The 25,369-nt window shown below is 42.5% G+C and overlaps 1 protein-coding gene across 4 annotated transcripts in view; it reads right to left on the bottom strand.

The window, feature by feature from the left end:
• The window catches only part of EPN1 (epsin 1), a 41,127-nt gene that overhangs the window by 5,227 nt on the left and 10,531 nt on the right, over positions 1-25,369 (bottom strand). Inside the window, exons 2-9 of one of the 4 annotated variants that reach the window (XM_058179420.1) lie at positions 22,927-23,458; positions 21,218-21,467; positions 13,336-13,463; positions 7,144-7,215; positions 6,013-6,099; positions 2,665-2,923; positions 312-473; positions 40-138 (exon numbers count right to left, since the gene is read on the bottom strand). In XM_058179420.1, coding sequence (XP_058035403.1) covers positions 40-138; positions 312-473; positions 2,665-2,923; positions 6,013-6,099; positions 7,144-7,215; positions 13,336-13,463; positions 21,218-21,467; positions 22,927-23,154 — 1,285 coding nt within the window. In that variant the 5' untranslated portion in view covers positions 23,155-23,458. Of the gene's footprint in view, positions 1-39; positions 139-311; positions 474-2,664; positions 2,924-6,012; positions 6,100-7,143; positions 7,216-13,323; positions 13,464-21,217; positions 21,468-22,926; positions 23,459-25,369 lie in introns of all 4 variants that reach the window. The other 3 variants (XM_058179418.1, XM_058179422.1, XM_058179421.1) reach the window with 3 other exon arrangements.

Here is a 25,369-nt window from a genome sequence, read left to right as displayed (position 1 = left end):
AGGAAAGGAAAGAGGGGAGGGGAGGAAAGCAAGGCTGACCTGTGCTGCTTCCAGATTTGGGCAGTGCTGGACGCAGGCTGTCAAAATCAGAGAATTCATCCCTGTCCCCGTCATCAAACTGCTCAAAGCCTCTGGCAGCTGAGAGAGGAACAGGGCACAAGAGGAAGGATGGGGCAGAAGGATTAGCTGGGAGCAGGAAGAGGCCTTGAATTAGGAGTCCTTCCCCATCAGGTGACCCAGTGAGAAACACCGCCCCCTCCCCTCCCCCTCCCTTTCCCCCTGGTCCCCAAACCCCTACTACTCATCCTTACCTGCCATGCCGTTGGTGTTAGGCTTAGAAGGGGAAGCCCCCCAGGGATCTGAAAAAGTGGACGCTGGAGCCCAAGGATCAGGAGCAGGCTGTCCTTGGGATGTGGGAGCCGATGACCATGGGTCTGTGGGTGTTGCTGTGGTAGGCCTCACAGAAGTCCCACCTGGGAAGAAAACGAACCATGCCAGAGATGGAATTCGAGAACAGCCTGTCCAGCAGTGATGATGTGTTTAGATCCGAATGGACAAGGAAAACACAGCAGGGATTTGAGGTGGCCAAAATAATGCTAGATCACTGGAAGCTTTTAAGAAGAGATTGAGCAGACATTTGTCCAGAATGTGTAGGTCTCCTGCTTGGGCAGAAAGAGGTTTGAACTAGAAGACCTTTGAGGCCTCTTCTAACTCTGTTATTCTGCATGGCAATTGGGGAGAACATGCTTTCCGCTGGTGAAGGACCTTCATACTGCAAAGAGGTTTAACTCAAGCAAACGAAATGGCCTCCCCTGTTAGATAGATCGCTGCATCTATCTCGGTCTCCTGACTGAGGCTCACAGAAAAGAAAAAGCAGTAATCAAAATTAAGCCAACATGGCTTCCAAAAGGAGAGTGATCCTCTGAACCTTTTGGAGTTTTGGGAAGGTGGGAACAAGCATGTGGACAAGATACCTAGTAGATATTGTATACTTGAATTTTCAAAAGCCGTCACCCGGGGGCCTTGAGCAGGAATCTTCCAACTTGAAGACTTCAATTCACAGAATTCCTCAGTCAGCCATGCTGGCTGAGGAATTCTGGGAATTGAAGTCCATAAGTCTTCAAGTTGACAGATTTGGAGACCTCCCTGATCTTGAGCAAAATCAGCTGCCATGGGTTAAGACTGTAGATACACTCAGGCACTGGGAGCTGGTTAAAAAATGAAATAAGTGGTAAGAATAAATGGACAATTCTCAGTTGTGCAAAACATCTGTCCTCCAGCAACAGGTGCTGGGATCAACACATTTTATATAGAGCCTGGGTCACCAATCTTGGCAGCTTTAAGTCTGGTGGACTTCAACTCCCAGAATTCCCCAGCCAGTTTTGCTGGCTGGGGAATTCCTGGGTGTTGAAGTCCGCCAGACTTAAAGCTGCCAAGGTTGGAAACCCCTGGTATAGAGGGTATGCCTCCGTCATAACTTAAAAAACAGGTTGTAAATAGCTCTGGGTCATTAAGCAACCAGCTGTAAGTTGAGGACTACCTGTAATGCCTTTTCCCAAATCTAGGGTGAGACCACATGGCTCATAGCTGTGGTTACTCACCTTAAAAAGGGCATTTCGGGTGCAAAAAAAGGACAAACATTAATTATCTGCTGACAGCCTTTCTGCAGGAAAGCTAAGAAAAGAACTGGATCTTCAATTAAGTGAAGTCTTCTCTGCACATCAAAGGCCTCTCTTTTCCAATGGATAAAGAGGCTGTGTGCGGAATTTGGCTGTTAGGACAAACCCCAGGGAAACGCTTCATTAAAAACGAGAGACACCATGGGTGTAGAGCCAGGAAGGATTTTGGGGATGACGATGTCCTTCATCCTAGGACTGAAAGCAGCATAAAAGAAGGGCTCACCTAGCCTGGTGCTGACCTGACCTGGTTGAAATGTTTTTTTCCACACCCTTCATGACTGAAAAGGGACAAGCAGCCTTTCTCAATCTGTAAAGAGTCAATTCATAAGAAGGTAATCTGTGGGAAGCTGCATGCTGAGAAGGGATAAAGGAAGCAGGAGGTGGCGACAGCACCAAAAAATGGATGGTTTCTAATACCCCCATTTTCTTTTTATCACAGCTCTCTATGCTCTACACACCAGAGGTGGGCAAGTGTGGCAACTTTACAACCTGTGGACTTCAACTCCCAGAATTCCTGAGCCAGCCAGGAATTCTGGGAGTTGAAATCCACAGGTCGTAAAGTTGAGATAGGTACAAGTCTGTAGAGATTCTCAGTCATCTAGGTTATGGTTGTTCCAAAGGTGCATATTCAGGTTTTCTTTCCTTTTGAAGACGTTTTGCTTCACATCCAAGAAGCTTCTTCAGCTCTGACAGGATAGTGGGGAATGGAAGGATTTATATTCCTTTGGGACATATGCCATAGCTACCTACCCCTGGTCCACACTCTTTTCTCTACACCCCACAGGGCAGCTCGCAGCAGAGGAGACTGCTGCCATAAACACTCCTCTATAGGTCTTATGAATTACAACAGGACCCCATGTTGCCCACCCCTTCCTCTTAAAAGATCTTTTCAGAAGAGGAACCCCACACAAGCACATCATCATTAAAAAGTAATGGTGATAAAGAATGTTTCAAACATCTGATCCTGCCCAAATTTTGATCTTACCTTCGGCCTTCCAGGGGTCAGTGATGGCAGCTGGCGGGGCTCCCCAGGGATCCGAGGGGGGTGCAGGAGGTGCTGCAGAAGTTCCCCATAGATCTCCTACAGGGGCTGCTCCAGCAGAAGGGGGTCCCCATGGGTCTGTACAAGCTGCGGGTACAACTGTGGCAGTGCCACCCCAAGGGTCAGCAGGAGGAGGCTGAGTGCTCCATGGATCAGCAGGTGGTGGAGCAGTGAAGACATCAGCAAGATCCATTAAGGATGACTGGGTGATGGAGAAGGCAACAAAGATTGTAGTGGGAAAGAGAAAAATTACAGCGCATCTTCACTGTTCCATTTAACATCCAGTTTCTTCCCTTTCCCTGGTCTAGAGCAGTTTAGCGAAGGGGGAAAAAGTCACAATACGTGATGTGACGACAACGCGATGCCATGAGTTTGACACCTGTAATCTAGACTGGAGCATCCTGTTGGAATGTAGTTAGAAATGTGGACTAGTGAGCCAAAGCACAGATTCACACTCAACCATAAATGTAGACCTATATATAACTCCTACATATATATTTGCTGATGCTCTATTTAAACCGATAATGATTTTTTCTGCTGTGTTGCTATGATTGTTGATTTTAATGTTTTTTTAATGCTCTAATGTTTTTATGCTGTGAGCTGTGAAGAGACGTTGGATACGAGATGAATGGCAAATAAATTTCATAAACAAACTTATATTTCTGTTTGTAGATATTGCATTTTATTGATGTTGTATATCAGTTATTGCACGACCTCTGTAGATGCTAAATGACAAATAAATAAATAAAATCTTTGTTCTAATTTAGAAGTGGACAGAATCAGTATATTTGCTTGAATATTTATTATGAACCAGAGCCAATTGCAATAGCTAGGCACCTTGCTCTCAGTAACTGAATTCAAAGGCTTCATTACACCAAGGTCTACTTCTGGTTTTCTTTTTCTTTTATTTTGGAAGTTTCATTTAAGTTTTCAAAGTCCTTTCAACTCTGACATTATTACACAAAAGGGAGACAGAGTATTCAGGATGATCGCCTGCAAACCACCCAGAAATCAAGGGAGAGATTTTGATTTATATTCACTCTTGGTTTTATTTACAACATAATATTTGTGCAAAGGTAAAACCACAGCTTCCATGTATAAAGCTCTTTGGAAGAAGATACAAAATGGTATTAGTTGATTTGAGTGGTCTCTGGGGCAGAAAAGTGGGATATGAATTGTGTCCATAAAATAATAACTATTTCACAAGATGGCTAAGTGGTGTTTTTGCTAGAGTAAATCATGGGTCTTGTAAGAGATGACCGGGCTGAGACTGAAGGAGGGGTCAAGGGCATCATCAATCTGGAGTCATTCCACTAATCGAAGTCCAGACCCCTTTCAATTCCATTTACTCTTATCTGGCGCCAATTTGCCTTGACCGTTAGTAAATCAGATTCTTGTGTACAGGTAGCATGTACAAGTAGTCCTCACTTATGACCACAACTGAGCCCAACATTTCTGTTGCTAAGCAAGATATTTGTCAAGTGAGTTCTGTGCCATTTTACGACCTTTCTTGCCACGGTTTTTAAGTGAATCACTGCAGCTGCAAAGTTAGTAACACAGGACTGTTAAGTGAATCCGCCTTTCCCACTGGCTTTGCTTGAAAGAAAGTAGCAAAAGGTGATCACATGACCCCACAGACACTGCAAATATGAGTCCCCTTCCTTGACCGGGATGCCCTATGCACAGTCACTCATGCTCTTGTTACCTCTCACTTGGATTACTGCAATGCTCTCTACATGGGGCTCCCCTTGAAGAGCACCCGGAGGCTCCAGTTAGTTCAGAATGCAGCTGCGCGGGTGATAGAGGGAGCCTCTCGTGGCTCCCATGTAACACCACTCCTGCGCAGACTGCACTGGCTACCTGTGGTCTTCCGGGTGCACTTCAAGGTTTTGGTTACTACCTTCAAAGCGCTCCATGGCTTAGGACCGGGTTACTTACGGGACCGCCTACTGTTACCGATTGCCTCCCACCGACCCGTACGCTCTCACAGAGAGGGACTCCTCAGGGTGCCGTCCGCCAAGCAATGTCAGATGGCGGCCCCCAGGGGAAAGGCCTTCTCTGTGGGGGCTCCCACCCTCTGGAATGAACTTCCCCCTGGACTCCGTCAATTATCTGACCTTTGGACCTTTCGCCACGAGTTGAAGACCTATTTATTTATTCGCGCAGGACTGGCACAGAAATTTTTAGCAGTTTTAATATTTTGATATAAATTATTTAGGATTTTTATGGTTTTAAATAGTTTTAATTTGGCCTGATATTTAATAAGATTTTTAACAATTGTTTTTATTATGTATATTATCTACTGTTTTAGTTTGGCTGTGAACCGCCCTGGGTCCTTCGGGAGAAGGGCGGTATAAAAATCTAAATAATAAATAAATAATAAATAAATCTGAATTTTGATCAAGTGGCCATGGGGATGTTGCTGCAGCAGTCGTTAAGTGTGAAAAATGTTTCACAAGTCACTTTTTTTTCGATGCCGTTGTAACTCTGAATGGTCACTAAATGAACTGTTGTAAGTTGAGGACTACTACAGTGTTTTCCCGAAAATACAACCTACTCAGAAAGTAAGTCCTAGCTTGATTTATACATGTGCACCCAAAATAAGCCCTAATTAAGATCCCGCCCAATCCAGGGTGCACAGGTAAAAATTAAGTTAGGGTGGGGATGGGGGGGGTGGCGGGGGTGGAGCTGCCCTACTACTTACCTTCGGATATTTGCAGACAGGCCTCATGCACCTCAGCCCGTGTCTTTTGCTGCAGCGGGCAAGGCTTTTCTGAAGGCCTCTGTAGCCGATAACAGAGCCCCAGATCGATCCAGAGCTCTGTTATCGGCTACAGAGGCCTTCAGGAAAGCCATGCTGACTTTGCTGGACGAAGTTCCTGAAGGCCTCTGATAGCAAAAAAAAAAAAAAAGGCTGAGGGCGATGTGTGCAAGTGTGGCAAGTCAGTGGACGATATCCACCCACCACCACCACAGCAAATAAGAACTGGTGCCTTTTTTGGTGGCAAAAAAATTATAAGACAGAGTCTTACTTTCGGGGAAACACGGTAGTAATAAACCTGAGGTACTCTGAACTAAAACTCCTGTCCCTAAGTAAAGTGCCTGACAGGTCTTCTACTTGAGCATTCGGAAGATGCCAGCGAGATGCCTCTCGGAGTTGACCCCATGGGGCACAAAGGGAATCGTTAGCTGCTCCACATTGCCCTCCTCCGACCCACATCACCCCTTTCCGTGGGAGATCCTGTTTAACCGTCATGGTAGGCAGCTCCCAGTCTTTCTCTTCCACCTCACCTCCTCCTTGGCAGGCACCGTCTCCTTCTTGCTCTCTTCAATGGCCATCTGGAGACGAAGGTCATCCCCGCGCCGGATCCGCTCTTCCTGTAAGAGGGTTGGGAAAAGGGCAGAGGCGTTAACGGAGGCAGTAGGAAGCGACAGGTGGTTACTCACCTTTGGCAAGGAGAGAGCAAGAGCCAGAATAGAGGTGGAGCAGCAGCTTGGCCAGGAATCAGATCAACTTTGAAGCATCTGCTACTGTTGTTTCTGTTTTGCATGAAAAGTTATCTTCAGAAAAAAAAAACATCCAAGAAAGAGAGAGAGAGAAGTGAGCGAGATGCTGTTCTAACCCTCCAACAAACTAATTCATGCCAGATAATGGGAATCCTAAATTTTGGCTCCTTTTGCCAATACTTCATAAAAGTGGAGTCCAAGGGGAAGCATTTTCTGTTCACTGCAACTCCCTCAGGCTCCAAGCTAAGTACATGACCCTCGAGGTGCCCAGCAATCTCAGCATTAACTTGCCATTCCAGGATTTCTACTGGCTGAAACTGGCTGAATTTCTAGTATTTTATCTTTCATCTACTGGCTGAATCCAGTAAAATCCAGAGATTACACACTAAAGGTCTTCTTTTTCTTGCTTTTCAACCTCATCTTCAGCTAAGGTGAGAAAAGACATCTGAAAAGACATCAAGAATTCAAACTCTTTGTTCCAAATGGCCTTCCTTTTCAATTGAGTATCTGATCCCTTTTCCCCATCAACTCATAGGTACATTTTCTTCCAGGATGTTATGTCCAAGCTTCTGGAGACATTCATCAAATGTCTTAGTAGGCCTGAGTTCAAGTCCTAGCTTGGTCAACCTTAGGATACCTGGATTGACTGGTTTTATTACCGAGCCTCTCACTGGGAGAAACTTGGAAACTAGCCAACTGAAAAATGGACGATTCACCAGGTAGTAGACAATAAATGAGGCCTAAAGCTGAAAGAGAGATTGTTGCCATCGCTGAGCTTTGGATGGGGACTTGGAGAGACAGAGAATGCCACGTTAGTTAGAAAAGTGTGAGAGGTCAAGACTAGCCCAGAGAAAGTAGTGTTTTAGTTGATTATTTCAGGAAGAACTGAGTGGGGTGGCATGATAGTGGTCTAACCTTGTCGTGCTCCTCTTTGCTCAAGCTAATGGCTAGCTGGAGCTGTAGGTCTTCATCGGCCACTGCAGGGGGCTGGGAGGGAAGAAACACAACATAAGAGGCATGGAATGGAGTATGACACATGGAGAGGAAGGAGAAGACAGACAGACAGAGGGTATCTCCAATTCTCAAAGCTGTTTCCATACTGGGTTGCAAAAGACCAATCCAATTAACTAACCCATCACTTCCCAGATTTTTAACTGCCCAATATATTCAGTTGCTGAAACAATATTTGTACCTCAGGATTGAACTGTGGGGTACTTGGTGCTCTCCTAGCTTGGTTGTTTTCTTGCCGATGTTTCATTATCCAATTAGATGATATTATCAATGCAAAATCCTTTCTAGCCCTGATGATGTTACCTAGTTGGGTAATGAAATGTCTGCAAGATAACAATCAAGGCTCAGAGAGCACCAAGGACCCACATAGAGTATTCCATTGGCTGAACCAATGCTGTACTTCCTGGCTACAACAAAACGGTTCTCACAAGAATGTCAAAAGCACTCCAAGCCCTAAGTAGTATTCTAGTAAGCAAAAGTAAATTGTATTGGAACTGTATCATGATATACATAGAGAAATATGTCCAAGAATCAGTAAGATACCATCATTTTCCAACCCTTTAGGCAGGATCATTCTTTCCAATCAGGTGTGTTCACATGTGATGGACATCCACTTCCATAAATGATGAGAACCGAAGTCCAACCCCTCTAGAGAGCCACCAGGTAGAGAAGGCTGACATTCAAATGAGCAAAACAGGGTATGAAGAAAGCAGGCTCAGAGTCCTGTTCTGCTATGATGCTCATCTGTCAGCTCTCCCTACACCAGGGCTGTCAAACTCCCAGCCTGCGGGCCAGATGCGTCACACGCTCGCCCGGTTTAGCGAAGAGGGAAAAAGTCCTGATACATCATGTGATGCCGCTATGACGCCATGAGTTTGACACCCCTACCCTACACTCTTCCAACACAGGGGGACCAGGGCCACAACCTGACAGTAACTAAAAAAGTGGAGGCCTTCTCTGCGTGAGAAGATAGACATATTTTTATGCTAACGTCCATGTTTGTGAAGCATCAGCCTGGCAGCCATACAGGGAATCGGAAACTGGATGTAGGCAAGTGCACTGGCAGAAGAGAGGAGGAAGGAAGCAGCTGGCTGTCTCAATAGATATAGAATATTCTGCTCCTTCTATCTGTACTCTATAAAAGCCAGGCACTGGAGAAGGGAAATCTCCTTCCACAAACTCTATGGAGAAATATTTCTCTCTATCCCAACTTTCCAATTTTCCTGATCACATAATCCCAAGCCCTCCACAAAAAAGTAATTACTTTTTCATACTTCAACACAACAAAGGCAGAAGACTGGTGGTGTCAAGAGTAGGGAAAATAGCCCATGACATGTCTAGACTTTTGTGTGTGTGTGTGTATGTGTGTGTGTGTGTGTGTGTGTGTGGTCCTGTCACCTAGATATCTTTTCTTAATGCAAACAGAATAAAAATGAAATCTACCACAATGGCACAGATCTTAATTAATACCTCTATGAGAATTTATTTGCTTTCCTTTTACGAACAACAGGGTGGAGTAGGAGGAAATGAGGCATGGAGGGGTGGGAAGAAGATGCCAAAAATAAACAAGGAGCTGAAAATAAAAGAGGACAAAGTGGGAGGGGTTATTGGGGGAGGGGAGTGATTCCTCTGGAAGGAGCCACAGGAACAGGAAGGAGCTGACAAGAGAGCCCTGGGAAGGCGTCTCAAAGGTGATTTTTTTTTTCTTCAAAAGGCAACTGGAGTTTTTTGAAGAAGGAGGAGGAGGAAGGGGGGAAAGAAGAAGAAGAAGAGGAGGAGGAGGAGGAGGAGGAGGAGGAAGAGGAGGAGGAAGAGGAGGAGGAAAAGGAAAAGGAAAAGGAAGAAAAAGAAGTAGTAGTAGTTTCACTTCTCATCCAAGAAGCTTCATCAGTTCAGGAAAAAAACAGTCCAGTTGCCTTTTGAAGGAAAAAAAGCATCTTTGAGACAACTATAACATGGAGGATTGAGAATTTCCACAGACCCCGGGAATGAGTTTAATGCTTGGAGAGTCACGTTGGAAATGTAGGAACAGCCACTCAGCTGAGTTATGGAAATGGACAGTGGTTGGATGGCAGCAGAACTACAGAGAATAAATCATCACGAACAGTATCTGGGCCTTCGCTTCACCTACGCAGAGTGAATGAGCACATCTTTTTTCCAAGAGTGGTCCATTCGGTGGAGGAGGCAGACTTCTTAGGAGAGGGAGGGGCTATGAAAACTACAACAGAGGAAAGGTAGATAAAAGTGCATCATTAAACCAGGAGTATCCAACCTTGGCAATTTTAAGACTTGTGGACTTCAACTCCCAGAATTCCCCAGCCAACCACGGGAATCAGCACAACCGATGCGCAACATGAAGCTGTACACTGCCTCCCTAGCCATGGCTGCCTCCTTGAGTGGGAGCCACAAGTCCAGGGAGACCTCCAAACTGTGTACGGGCAGGGTAATCCCATCCGGAACAAGTAATGGGAAGTCCCCAGGACTAGGGGATCCTAAAACCCAAAGTCACTTGGTCTCTCTAGGGTTGAGCCAAAGCTGCTTGCTCTCCATTAAGTCTCTCACAGCCTCCTCATATCAATAGGACCTCCACAGCTTCACTCAGATGACTCAGGGTGGACATATATAGCTGGGTATCATCTGTAAATTTATGATATACCTCATCCCAAATAAAGGGATGATCTCACCCAGAGGTTTCATGCAGATATTAAAGAGGAGAGGAGAAAGCACTGAACCCCATGTAGTGGAAGCCATAGGCTGGGTGTTTCCTCTTCTCCTATCCACATAAACTGGAACCAGAGCTGGAGAAAGAAGGAAAGACAGAACACCACCATACTGCCCATCCCACCGCTCGAAGCTGGTCAAGAAAACTATCATGACTGATTTTCTTCCAGTGGCACTGGAAGATTTGTGGACAGCAATTCATCCTTTATCTTAACCAAATGCATTTCAAAATGCTTACTTCAAAGCTCAGTAATGCTCAAAGCAATCCCTATCAAAATTCAGCTCCCTTATGTGGCACTCTAAGGGCTCCAGTCAAGACATTTTAAAGAGGGATCGTACTCTTTAAGAGGAGCAACAGCTGAAGGAACTGAGAGTATCAACCCCCTTCCACAACTCTCTCTATCCTGCAGGCATAATTGTTAAACCAGATCCAGAACTCTCAACTGCCTCAAGTGTACATCGGTCCGTTCTGCACATAACGCTAAGCCATAACATGAGAGCAACAATCCAACACATCTGGAAGACATCAGATGAGGAAAAGCTGCCCTAATAAAGCAGCCTCTTTAAAAAATGATTTCTTCCTCAAATCTGATTCCCTCTGGACATTGCAATCTACCGCAACGATCAGTCTAAGGCCACATGATCAATGTTCCCAGATGATGAACTTTTAAACCAAAGCAACTGTCAGAACCCGGGTTGAAAAAAGCTCCCTAAAGTTTTAAGATTTTTGGCTATTTTTGATTAATTAGTGAGACACACACATTCTACTGCTGTTTTTATTTGGAACCACGTCTGTTAGTCTGTTTGGTGCAGTTATGATTCAATTGGGCACTGGCCACTTAAGACACAAGCCCTCTTTAAGCCCCTTCAGCATCAGACTCTGTGACAGCTTCAACTCAAATAATTTGATCAGAAGGCAATTTCAAATCAATTTTCCAAAGTAATCTGATTTGAAAATTCAGTGCATAAAAGCAATTGGATTATTCAAACCGAATCCAAGCTGATTAATATAGCCTTCAAAAAACAAAACAAAATTATTTTACAAGTAACCTTTTTAAAACCTTTAAGCTATTTTACAGTCAGGGACATCCTCACTATTATCTTTTTAAGCTTTTTAATTTTTGAATTAAAATATAGGACAATAAATGCATAGCAGAATTGAAAGTAATTAATAATTGCAGATAAAACAGCGGCATAATACAGTGGAAACAAAGTTGAAGATCGGCAACCGTTTGAAATTACGGCAGCAATGAGTGAATGTTACCGCCCAGTCCTCAAAGTTATGGCCATTCCAATGCCTCTGCTGTTGTTATGTGATCAACATTCAGGGGCTTTGCAGACCATCGACAATGAATAACTGCAAGGGTGCTTTTCAATTCCTCTCCACCTATTCTCTTGCCTCCATCTCTGCCCTGGCCTCCACCAGTTCTGCTGGTCCTGCTACTCTGGGCTCGGCTGGCCCTGGGCTCCATTCGGGCCTGCCAGCCCGCATTCCCCTCACCCTGCCAGCTCTGCTGCTCCCAGCTGGCCTTCCCCATCTTCTTCTATTCACTGCTGACAAGGCGCATCTGGCCTGGCCTTTCATGATGTAGCTCCTGGCCACACTAGGCTTTCTTCCCAAGGCCACAGGCAGTTTTGTCCAAATCACAGCTGGCTTTCTTCCCAGATGGTGGACTGCAGGGTGGTCCAAACGGCAGAGACAGGGGAAAGATAAGCCTGTGAGGGAGCCAAAGAGAAGGCAATCCCTCCGGTTATTGAGGCTCGGGGCTGGGAGGGACCAAGCCAGGAATGCCTTGGATTGGGGTGGATCCTTGCCTAACAACCATAGGGATTCTATTAACCATGGGAAGTGCTGGGATTATCATTGCTGAACGATGAGGTCACATGATGTTGTACTTTATGACTGTTCACTGATATCAAAACAACTTAATTTATGTGCGGCCAGAACCTGAAAATAACATTTAACACAGCAAAGTACTTAAAACAAAATGGTTCAGTTGAGATCTGCATACGTGGAACTGATTGGGGTAGATAACTATTGTATTTTACCTTACTTTTATTTTAAACTGCTTGTATAAGATTTTAATGGTGACATGTGTTTGCACCTTGTGCTTTGATATGACCTATAGGCTAATCAATAAAGTTAACTAAACTAAACTAAACAGTGATAGAAATTTAGGTCCTAATTACTGCTGTACTTTTTTTTTTTGGCACTGAACCACCATCAAAAGGAGGTGAGTCATTGAGTAACTGGGGTTAAAACTTTTTTCTCATCAAAGATGGGGGGGGAGGGGATACAGAGAAATATTGTGGGGGGGGAGCTTTGAAATGATCTCAGGTGCCCTAAGCCCAGTGGTTCCCAACCTTTCCAGCTTTGCAGATTGACAGGGGGAGCAGACAGGAAATGGTCCTGTGTGAGTGGCAGGCACGCACGCTCGGACGGATAGCTCCATTTGTCCAGGTGAAGCTCCATTTCTGCCAGTGGCAGGCCCTTGCGCAAATGAAGCTGCACATATGCAATCGCCTGCCACTTGCATGGCCCAGTTCCGAACGAGCCAGAGCCCAGTACTGGGAACTCCTGCTAAACAGGAAAAGCAATCCTTCAGGTACCAGACCTTAAGAAGCTATGAAGTCTCTGCACAGAGCTTGAGAGGAATCATTGGCTGCTATCTTAGCTTGCCTAGCTGTCCTACACAAGGGGAACCCTCTTAGCGCTTCTGATGTTACTCAGGTGAGGTTACAAAATTACAAAAGGAAGTGGGATCAGGCTATGTTTTGGGATTAGATCTAATGCAAAGTCCACAACATCACTCCCAAGTGTGGAAAATAAGTAAGGGAACAAAATTTAAAAGCCTGTAGACTGTATTTCTGATTCTCTTCATGTCCTAGAGCCGTGTTTCTCAACCTCAGCAACTTTAAGTGTGTGGTCTTCAACTCCCAGAATTCCCCAGGCAATATTCTGGCTGTGGAATTCTGGGAGTGGAAATCCACAGATCTTAAATGTGATGAAGTTGAGAATATTGAACTAGAATAACCTATGCAACTCTACAAGTTGTAGCAGCTGCTCAATTTTTCAACCAGCTATAGGCGTTGAGGTGGGTAGAGGAAACTTCTGGAGATGTTTTTCCTACAAAGAAATAGGAGAATGGCCTAAAATCAAAATCGTATTTCTGATCTCATAAAGTTTTATATTCTTCCACATGACAGTTCTTAAGCTTCAACAGATTCAAAAGAGAACCTGCACACCAAAAAACAGCTCCTCCTTTGAAATATACAGTATTTTATATTCCATCAGACAATGATCATTTGCCCATTCTGTGCCCCACCTCCGTGCAACCAAAGAGCCTCCAGTGACAGATTTACCTTGGCGCTTACCTGCTCCGCTTCCTCTTTACTCATGGCCAGTGCCAGCTGCAGCTGCAGCTCTTCTTCCCCGCTGCTCTGGGGCCATGCTTGCTCTGCTTCTACAGGGGCATTTGCCAAAGATGATGAAGCAGAAGAAGCTGAAAAAGGAGAACAGGACAGGAGATGGTTGGTCCAAAATCTTTCCAACCTCAGTTGAAGGACCAAAGCAATCTGTAGGGTGATTTGCAGGTAGACAGAAAGGAGATGACGATTGGTAGATATTTCTCCTGAACAACTGCAAATAATACATAGCCTTATTTGTGATTGCCTTTATGATAGAACTCGATCAATTTTACGGCAAATCTATGTACAGGCATGATGGCACAGTTGTTAGATTCAGTATTGCAGGCTAATTCTGCCAACTACCAGGGGTTCGATCCTGACCGGCTCAAGGTTGACTCAGCCTTCCATCCTTCCAAGGTCGGTAAAATGAGGACCCAGTTTGTTAGGGGCAATATGCTGACTCTGTAAACCGCTTAGAGGGGGCTGTAAAGCACTGTGAAGCAGTATATAAGTCTAAGTAACTTTCAGTACTTTTGCTACCGAAAGCGGTAACTTTCATGAAGTACCACATTTTCATTTATAATTTGTTCGTTAAATTTCTCCTACAGCTGCAGAGCCTCAAGTGCAGGTTAGCAAGGCGATCCAAAGGCCCAAAAAAATCACCTAAAATTGATAAACGCTAACCAAAGCAACCGAAGGAGTAAAAAGTAATTGAAGCCTGACCACACTTCAAGACTAAGCAAATCCCAGTATGTGTTGTACAGAATGTCTCAGTTTCCCAAGTTTTGAATTCCATTTGGATCCAGTAAAAACAAGATCCTACATTTGCAGGCTTGAAGCTGCCTGTCCCTAGAGAGTGCTGGACAGACTTAAAGACTATGGTTCACATTTTTGTTCAGTCATCAAACTTATTATAAACAGTCATATTTTCTGGATTATCTATCTGGGACTTTCTGGAATGACGAAGTAGGGCAAAGATTTTTATATTCATTTAGTTTCGCTATTTAAAAAAAACCCATAAAACATTAAATTAAATGGACAGTCCAGACTAAAATAATCTTACAGACAACACAAACCAAACAAGGCAGGGACAAGTAATGATATATCAACCGCAGTCTTGGAACCAAAGCCAGATTTTTGGAACTTTCTGGAACCCCAGAGAGAGGGCGCCATCCTTAACTCTGGCAGGATGCTGTTCCTGAAGAGGAGAAAGCGTATTTTCTTGGTCTCACAAGAGGACAATATTTAAGGGAAGAAACCTGGAGTGCACCCACTCTGTCAGAATGTATTTTGTGAACAGAAACGATTGAAAACAAGTGGTCATTCAGATATTCAGGCCCTGTGAGATAACAGGGCTTTATAGGTCAGGGGTCTCCAACCTTAGCAACTTTAAGAATTGTGGACTTCAACTCTCAGAATTCCTCAGCCAGCTTTGCTTTTAAGACTTGTGGACTTCAGGTTTGCTGGCTGAGGAATTCGGGAGTTGAAGTCCACAAGTCTTAAAGTTGCCAGGGTTGGAGACCTCTGTTATAGGTAATACCCAATACCTTGAATTGCACTTGGAAACCAACTGGAGTAGATTCCAGATGACCTTCAAGGGCAGCCCCGTGTACAGGTAGTCCTCATTTTACAACTGTTCAAAGTTACAATGGTCATAGAACAGGTGCTTTACAGCCCATAAAATGTCACCAGCCGTCATAAATTGTTGTGCCGCCACCTCCCTCTGCAGTCACATGACCACATGGGCAGGTCAGCTTTAGGATTGGATGTGGCATCCCACAATCATGTGACTTTAATTTGTAATGTTTTTTCGCCAGTTTGGGCAAACAATGCCAAGTCCAATGAATTGGTTTGCTGAACGGCCCTGATAGAAAAGGTCAAGAAAGTATTTTTGGTCATGCGATTGCTTTGACATACAACCGCAATGACGTAAAACTGTAATCCTGGGCTCAGCTGCAGTTCTAAGTCAAAGACTAGAGCACATTGCGATAATCCAATCATGAGGTGCCCAGGACATGAATAATTGCCTGAAGGGCCTCAAGGTGAATGAGAGAACTCAAACTTTCAAATTATATGTAGTCAGAAGATTATTTGCCTGATGGAAATGATTTTGTCAGCCAGAAATTGGGTGTTCTTAAACCAAGTGATGTGATTTGACAAAATATACATGGCACATTGAGAACAGAGTTGGCATGTCTCCCAGATGGGTTCCTTCAAAAGGAAATGAGGTGATTATTTCTAAACTGCTCTTTATTGCATTTTAAGGAACTATTTCAAAGACATAGTGCTGATCAACAGCATGAAAATGTCCACTAATTAACTAACTTATACACAGAAAGCCAGTGGGCTCTACAATTATTTTATTTTAATAAAAAATAGGGAAAGATGTAATAGAACAGAAAAGCTGGAACTTGTATAGATATTTATTTGTATTTCCTCTACTGATATTACAGGTAGTCCTTGACTTACCACCACACTTGAGCCTCAAATTTATGTTGCTAATCAAAGTAGTTGTTAAGTGAGTTTTACCCCACTTTTTAATGACCTTTCTTGCCACAGTTGTTAAGTGAATCACTACAGGTGTTAAGTTAGTTATTCATGGCTGTTAAGTGAATCTGGCTTCCCCATTGACTTTGCTTGTCAGAAGGTCGCAAAAGATGATCACATGACCCCAGGATGCAGCAACTGTCGCAAATATGAGTCACTTGCCAAGAGTCTGAATTTTGATCATGTGACCACGGGGATGCTACAATGGTCGCAGGTGTGAAAAACGGTCATAGGTAACTTTTTTCAGTGCCATTGTAACTTCGAACGGTCACTAAATGAACTGTTGTAAGTCAAGGACTACCTGTACCAAGAATGTTTCTTTAAAAAAAACCCAACAACACCCAACTGACTAGTTTAATTAACTTTAAAGCAGTGAAGGTAGTTCCATAGTGCAAGGCCAAAGAAAGATAAGCCATGTTATAAAGTTGGTTCTCCACAAACCCAAACAGGCACACTTTTTGCAAAATTGGCTAAAAGCCCAGCTTACATTATGAACCAAATGCAGAACAGAGAGCTATCAATAGGATCTTAATCAGAAATGGAACTGAGGAAGGTCAAACGCTAAGTCCAAAATAGTTTTAATTATCTCACCACCTTCCAATAAAAAAAATTGGAACTCCTATCTGCCCCCTACTTCTGTAATACACTATTAGTGTATTACACTAACTCATCCAAGTTACATTGTTCTTATCCAAGGTACTTTATCCAAATCTCAAATTAAACAGCTTTTGGTGACAAGGGGCCACACCCTACATGTATGAGCAAAAGGTGGTAGTAAATATGGTGTATTAACAGGCTGTTATTTATCCTGACCTATCCCAAAGGTGCTTTTTCAAGAGGCAACTGGGCTTTCTGGTTTTTCTTAGAAGACGTTTCGCTTCTCTTCCAAAATGCTTCTTCAGCTCTGACTGGATGGTGCGGAATGGAAGGATTTATACTCCTTGCAGACAATGTAAATCCTTCCATTCCCCACCATCCAGTCAGAGCTGAAGAAGCTTCTTCTCATCCAATCAGTTCAGCCATTAAACATCTTCAAAGACAGACCAGAAAGTGCAGCTGCTTCTTGAAAAAGCACCTTTGGGGCAACCATTACCTGGATGACTGAGAATCTCCATAGACACTTATCCTGACCTAATTCACGTGCATTGTTATGCCAAAAACTATAATTTATAAGCCAGAATGTTTGGGGTCGAACAACTCACCATGCTAAAAGCAAACAAACTTTAGGACTTAGCAGTCAGAGAATCTCAAATTTTCCCATAGTGTGATCCTCTGAAATAATAAATCAGTTATTTTAACGAGTTAGGACTGACCCCTCCTCCCCCCCAAAAAAACCTGGCCATGTTTCAAAAAGTTCTGAGATCCTGGCTCTTTCTCCAAGCCCCACATTAGAGTAGGCCTCACATTTGATTGTCTTTTAATCACTGCATTTCTTCAGGGCTTTGTGTGAGGATTTTGTTCCTATTGTTTATCGGATTTGTCCAACTGTTTTTACTGTATGCCACCCAGAATGCTTATAGATTTGATCAGTGTTATACAGTCCATTTCTAAAATTAAAAAATAAAATGCATTTCCTGAAGCAAATAATTTGGTGTTTTTTAAAAAAATAATACCAATCACCTACTTTTAATAATTATATTTTAAATTGCATAACAAATGAAAGCACTTACAGAATCTTTGCACAACTTTTTTCCAGATGATTTTGTTGGCTCCACATTCCCAGCAGTATTTTTGAAAAAACCACAGTGAGTCCAGTAATAAATAAAAAAATACTGTGGAAACAAGATATCTAACTTTCATCATACTTTCTTGACTCAAGCTAACTTATTAACACAAAGGCTTTTTTACTTACTGGCTAATAAAACCTTTTCCATTTTGAAAGAAAGAAGTCGAAAAAACATGCTGAACTTCACTAGCACATAACTACAGGTCAAGCCACCAGAGATGAAGAGAAATATTTCCAAAAATGTGAAATTCACTATGGTAGTCAGTGGATCCTCAGTACCTTGTAATTGTTTGCCAATGATCAACAATTCATTGTTATGCACTGCCAAAATGAGAATTTCTCCATTTTGTGTTAGAAATTTCAATTCTGAATTTTGTAAATCAAATTACAAAACCGTATTGATAGTTTTGATAAAACAAGTGATTTTTAGCAGACAAATTTATTTATTTTTTTGCATAAAAATACTATGCAAAAAAAGCAAATACAGCCACAAGCAGAGTAAATCCAACCTCCCTTGAATTCAACTGACTTTTTTTCAATTCCAAAGAAGTGCTAACCATTAGTTGAGAAGATTCCTGTGCATAGGCTTTTTAGCAATAAATCAGTTTAATTGGTCCTTCATGTGTGGTCTCACTCTCATCTGACTCATTAGAACCCGTCTCTAATAAGAAATGGAAGTAAGAAGAAAAATAAACTTGACCCAGAATATGAGAGTCCTTGGCTTAGCATCTATACACTCAATTAAGAAAATGAGGTCATCCAAATGGATATATTTTAAATAAGAATTACTTTTGAATGTTTTCTACCTTCACCTATTAGGGCTTCAGAGACGGAGAGCCAAACCCTGATATACATTGAATACTATTAAAATTCTTTTATCTTCTCCAAATTGAACATAAGATGATAATATTTATATCACATACAGAGTAATATAACATCGTTTTGCCATATAAAATGAGAAACAAATGTGTTTCATGAAATTAAGACTGCTCCAGTAATGGCTGTGGATTTAGACCATTATAGTCCCATTGCTACTCAAAGAATTAAAGGGGACTACAGAATCTAGAGACCAAAATATACAAGAAAAATTAAATATGGTCAACTCAAGGGAAAATTTCTCTCTTTTCTGATATAACCTGATGCATGACTGACAGCTTTGCTATTTTAAGCACCATTTTCCCCATTGCCCAAAAGGTTGGTATGGCCATTGGTTTTTCCTACTTCCACAAATGCATCCAAGAAACTTAATCTATGAGGGAAACACTTCTGAAGAACTCAATAGGACTTGCTCTTTCATATCTCTCTTATGCGACATTATAGTTTTATTGTTCATAGATTTGTTTTATGAATTAGTGCTGAAGGTAAATTTTTTATCTTCCTTTATCTATTGTACTTCAATCAAAGGGTGTAGGAGTGTTAACACTATACATATTATGAGGTTGGGGGTTGAATTTAACTACAGGCCATTGCTTGGGATATGCCTCTGGCAAGATATGGTTAGAAGTCTATCTGCAGCTCCTTTTGGGGGTTGGGGTTGGGTGGGGGGAGGCTATGGATATTCCCTCCTTCCTTTTTCTACTGAATTCTCTCTAACAATTCCCCAGTTCCCTGTATTTGTGCTGAAATGGTTACAACAGGAAGCGAATGCTGCACTTTAAAAAAAAAACACAACTAAACCTGCCCTACTAGATGTTGTGCAAACAAATGTGGTGGAATTTGATCCAGAGGTTATTGATATGGAGAAAGGGCACCAGCAGATCAAGAAGGCCTGTAACTCAATCTCAGACCCTGGCAACTTGCCAAATTGGTGAGAGTTATATCAGGGGCACACCTTTCTCTGTAGGTATAACTTCAGAAAAATGAACACAATCAAGACAAGATGCCAATGTTTTCCCATGAATGACTTCACGCTGTCCTTCTTGCTGTCTCCAACTGGAAAAGGCAGTTGCACTGGAGACAAGTAGCAGGTTCAGATTTTTCAAACATCCTCATAACTGAACCTAAACAGCCAAAATAATCCCACTTCTACAAACAAGTTCCAGCGCCTCACTTTATCAGGAACTTCCCAATTGCATTTGGAACCTAGCTCTTAAAACAATATGGGAATTCTGGAAGTTATGGTTCTATTACGGTAGATGACTAGGCTGAGCCCGAAGGAAGAGTCAAGCAGATCATCACTCTTGAGTACTTCGCACCAAGAGATTTAAGTCCAGCCCACCTTGAAGGCCATTAACTCTTATCTACCGTCAATTTGCTCTGACCACTAATTGTTCAGATTCTTGTAGAGAGTGTTAGCATTCCATATATATATGTATTTATTTCCATTGCCTTCAGTCTTGTGCTTGACAATCATGTTAGAACTGGAGGAAACCAGAAGTTGGAAAGGCTGCTGTATGGGAATGGGATTGCAGAGGGTGTCAGGACATGTTTTTTGCTGATGCAGAAAATGTAACACTCACCTGGTCCCCAATTTGTATGCTAATGCTTTTTCTCCAAGCTAAATATGACAGTATTTATACCATACACACAGAGGCACCATTGTTTTTCCGTATACAGTGAGAAATTAATGAAATCAGGAATGCTCTGGGTGATGGCTCTGGCCTTCAAGCCACTGTGGAGGTAATCCTTGTTTAGCCACTACAACAGGAACCAGCAACTGAGTCAGTAAGTGAAGTGATTGCTACGTGAAACTGTGACTGTGCTTACAATCTTATCTCAGCTTCTGCAAAGGTTATAAATGTGAGGATTGATCACAAAATTACTTTTTCAACGTTGTCCTATCTGTGAATGATTACAGTATAGACAGAAGTTGACTTACAACCACTCGCTTAGCTACCGTCTGGAGTTACAACGGACCCCAAAACGGGACTTACGACCTGGATTAGAAGTTCTGATGACCATCCCCCCTCCATGGTCACATGATCACATTTGGGTGCTCGCCAAAACTGGCCTGCTTTTATAGCCATTTGTAGCATCCTGCAGTCACATGACCACAATTTACAATGAGTGTCTTACTTCCAGTCTCAAGCAAAAAAACACTCATTGCAGACAAGGGGTTTGTTTACTGACTACAGCATACTCTTAATGACCACTGATTTGCTTAACCAACATGGTGATCTGCTTAACAACTGCCGCAAAAAGTGTCATAAAATCGGGTCGCTCAAATGATGACCTGCTTAAGCACCAGCATGATTTATGACCATAGTTCTGGCCTCAATTATAGTTACAAGTTGAGGAAAACCTGTACAAGGAAGTCATTAAACAAGGAATACCTGTGTTATCACTTCTACCAAAAGAGTTAAAGACGACTGCAGCACATACAAATTAAATATGGTGAATTCAAAGGAAAATACCTCTTCTTTCTCATGTCCAATGTACGACTGACAGCTTTGCTATTTAATCATTATTCTTCCCATCATCCAAAGGAATGTGGTTCTACCTTGTGAAATATATAGGCTAAAACACACAGTCCAAAGAATCGTATTATACCAAAGAAGAATCAGCTGGAGATGAGAGGTGTAGATTTGGATAACACAGAGGACAATGTCAACTAGATTCAAGGCCCAGAGCACTTACCGGTTGCAGTCTGGGCCAGCTTCTCCTTAGTTTTGAGGGCATGGACCCGTTCTTCTTTGAGACGCTCATCGTCTTTAAGGAGGGCCACCAGTTGCTTGGCTTTCTCCCGCACGTTGACCCCTTGATCTTTGCCATCCCGGTCAACGTACTGAAAATCCTTTAGAGTTTGGATGGCGTATATGTTTTCTTTACACTGCTGTGCAACCCGCTCTGAACCTGTCTTGATTAGGTATTCCATAAGTGTCATAGCCTGGAAAAGATGCAAGAAGAAAAAAACTCATGACGTGCTTAGAAGATAAAAAGTGAAAATGAGAATCAGAGAAATTTTGGCCCTGGGAAGCAGGATTATGGGAATGGCAAGGTTCAAGCCAAGTAAATAAGTTTTCATACAGGAGACAGTTAATAGGTGGAATTCATTATCCAAATGTCTGAGCAGAGGCCCAGGTTGAACTGGATGCGAATCTGCAGGTTCTCTGTCAAAGAAAAGGGGAAGGGTTGCCAGTATTTATGTGAATTAATGATTCAATGGTAAAAATGTGGGGCCCGGCCAGGGATGAATTTCATCAGTAACCTTGAGCTGGTTGCTTTTTCTTTTTCAGATACTCCTACTCCATCCACATGGCAATTAGGTGATAAAAATCAGTGATCCACATACTGACATCATTGTTTGTGGAAAAAATGATTTTAAGGAACCAAACAGCATATGGTAAGGATTGTCGTAATAAAAAGGCAGACCGAGATAATAAGCACAGACTCAGCATCCTTTCTGTGTTTTTGGAAGATACCTGCACTGTGTTTTAGAGAACGTGGACTTACGGAGGAATAATAAACAAATGATTCATCCAGATGGGAAGCAGATCAAACAAATTTCAGAAAGCTAATTGCAATTCCTTGATTTGTTGTCAGTAACCACCGCTTTCTCTATAATATATCTGTAAACAGCAAAGTCGCCCACAATTCAAGTAGCAGGAAAAAAAGGGGGAAATACGAAGAAACACATCTGGGCAAGTTGTACACCTCTAAATGTTGCTGATCTACTTCTCCCACTATTCTACCCATGATGGCTAACGTTTCAGAAAACTGTAGCTCAAATCACCAGCTTCCCCATTCTTTGTGCAAAACGGCATTCTTCAATGCTACATTTCCTATCATGGTCACTGCTATTTAGAATCCATCAACATCTAGGGGTTAAATGGCTGCCCACCCCCAACTAATGAAAATCATGGTATGCTCCACTTAGCATAGGACATTCAACTATGACTGAAAATAGCTCACAAAACTTTACTCGGCAATATTTTTTACTTGGCCTTGCTAAACAAATGCGCTGCATATATTCAAAGAAGACATGCAAAGGAATAGATGTTACTGCCCCATCTAATTGAATTCAGATTAGACAGATTAACAGAGTTGGTTCTGTGATAAAATACACATCATAATACATATGAATAACTTTTCTACTTTCTTAATGAGGCATTTGTGGAACAGTGTGGGAATGTAATGAAACAGATTTAATAGTGAATAGCTATGGAAAATCAAAACTTTCTTCAGAAAAAATATTTATGATTATTTATGGACAAGAGAATGTACATTTACAATATGTGTATAAGAAAAGAAAAAAGTTAAAAAAAAAGAAAATCAAAACAGGATGATTATGGCACCGTTACCAGAGATGTATATATTTCCAAGAACAAGAGACGGTGCATGCTTACCTTGTAGACATGACGCCAATTTTTCCCATGATCGTTTAGACGCTTCCAGATCATGCTCATGATTTCTGAGAAGGCTACCACATTGTAGGTGAGATCGGCAATTTCAGACATGAGAGAACTAGATGGGCCCCAAGGGTCATTTGATGTAGCCTCACGAACCTTAATTTCAGCTTCAGAGTAATTATGTACAATATTCTTCATCTGGCGGCGCAGTGAAGACGTCGACATGGTGTTGGGGAGTAGTGAAGGATGTGGGAGAGACAATTTGTACTATGCTCCAAACTTTCTGTGGATGGCTTTGAAATAAGCCAGGCTAATGTTAGCCAAAAGGGCTCTCCGGGTTAAAGCAAATTAAGTTTTTTAACCAATTGCTTAAGACAGTGAATCCTGCATATCCAGTCCGAATGGAACCTAGTTTGCTTTGCAAGAGGGAGACCACAACTTTTGCTCTTGTGCCACTTGCCTGAAGTCCCTATCTGGTCATGCACTCTATGAGCATCCATCTGGGCGTCACAGCCATTCCGAGATACGGCTGAAAAAGAGAGAAAAACTTTTAACATTGATTTATTTAAATTGTTATCCCATTTTTATTACTATAACTTCAGGCAGCAAACATGCATAATATTTCTCCCCCCCCACCACAACAACTCTGTGAAGTGCGCTGGGCTGGACTGAGGGAGAGTGAGTGGTTGTGCTGCCCCCACTTACCCACACATCAGGGTTGGCATAGAGAGCTTTATTCAGTCTCTTCTCCCAACAGTTCCAGTTCAGGTTTTCAGTTAACCCCCAGCTGCAAGCTTAGCACATAACTGGCTCGCAACCAAGTAGATAACCAAAAGCAAAACTAACTTACAGCCAAACCTAAAAAAGTCTTGGAAATAAAGGTTTTGTGTGGGTAGGCACCAAAAATAAACAGCCCAAATCCCTTCCAAGGTCTGGGACCTCTACTGAGGCTTGTCAACAAGTCCGGTGGCCCGGTTTCAGGGCTTTCAAGGAGAAGTCACAGGAATTGTCCAAGCCAGGAGTTCAGGGGGTCGTTTTTAGCAAAGCCAGCCACGAGCAAGCTCCAGACTAACCTTCCAGGCAATGGCCAATTAGTCCACCCGACAGATAACAGGCTGCTGCAAACACGAATATCAACGCTCCTCGCAACTGAATTAAATACACTGCATCTAGTTCTGGAGACACAACCAACCATCTAGCCACAATCCACACATGCAACGCATCCTTCTGCCTGCCGTGCTAAATAGCTCCTCCCAGTGCAGCCCATGAAGAGGGGTGGGGCCTTTTCTCCATCAATCTGGCAGATCTCCGCCTCTCTGCCATGTGTATTCTAACATCCACAAAGGCCGGTAGCTCCTCCCCCTCTTCCTCATTGGCATACGAATTCTCCCCAGCCAAGACATGCTCTGCTGGCAGTTCAGGGTCAGCTCTATCGGATGTGCCAGGAATGCTCTCATCAGGGTGGATTTGATTTAAATCAAGTCGATTTAAATAATAATTATTAAAGATCAGCTGTCATCTCTGTCCCACTGTTGACTCACCGAGAGTCCCAATATTACAGAATATACAACCTCATGCTACATAACTAAGCTCCATGTCATGCTGAATAAACTAAATTAATGTATCTTAAATAGAAAACTATCTTTAGATAGATTTTAATTCCAAAACCATTTTATTAAAATAAATTTGATAAAAATCAAAAGATCCAACTTAAATTTAAAAATCCAATATTTAAAAAAAACAAACAAATCATCAATTTTTATCCATTGTAGGGATGTCCAACCTCAGCAACTTTAAAGATTTGAGGACTTTAATTCCCAGAATTCCCCAGCCAACCATGCTGCATTTACTGCTTTCTCAAGAAAACTGGCTAGTCCTACAACTCACAGGAAATGTAAGATTTGGAAATGTTGGGGTGAAGGGGTGGGGCAGAGGGGAAAAAAAATCATACAATCAAGCTATCCATTTCTTCCTCCATTTACTTTTCATCCAATGCAGCATTGCCTTTTTCCAGCCAGGTTTCTTTTGGTCAAAACAGTAGGAGACATCTTGGTTAAGGTTGCAATTTTGGCAGCGTTTACTTGCATTGGTCTGCAGGATCAAGATCCAAAACCTTGTACACGATTTATTTTACAGCTGCTTTTCCTCAAAAAAGCTCACAGAGGCACAGAATCTACCTTACTTATATCTTTGCAATGACCTCGTGAAGTAGGCTTCAAAACGTGTTATAAAAGGCCTAAGATAATTGTACAGGTAGTCCTTGACTTACGACTGTCAGCATTCCAGAAAATCCCCTCCCCAAGTAAAAACTCCGAAGCAGGCATCTTTCAAAGTTCTTTTACTAGGATAGGTAAATTGGCACCTCTGGGAAAATCCGAACTGAGAGATCCGGGTTTTCCCCTCAGTTTGGCGACGCCCAGGGGAAGGGCCTTCTCTGTGG

The sequence above is a fragment of the Ahaetulla prasina genome, chromosome 4 (assembly GCF_028640845.1).
Source record: "Ahaetulla prasina isolate Xishuangbanna chromosome 4, ASM2864084v1, whole genome shotgun sequence".
NCBI classification, from domain to species: domain Eukaryota; kingdom Metazoa; phylum Chordata; class Lepidosauria; order Squamata; family Colubridae; genus Ahaetulla; species Ahaetulla prasina.
The sequence above is the reverse complement of the archived record's forward strand: the minus strand, read 5'-3'. Positions and strand labels throughout refer to the sequence as shown.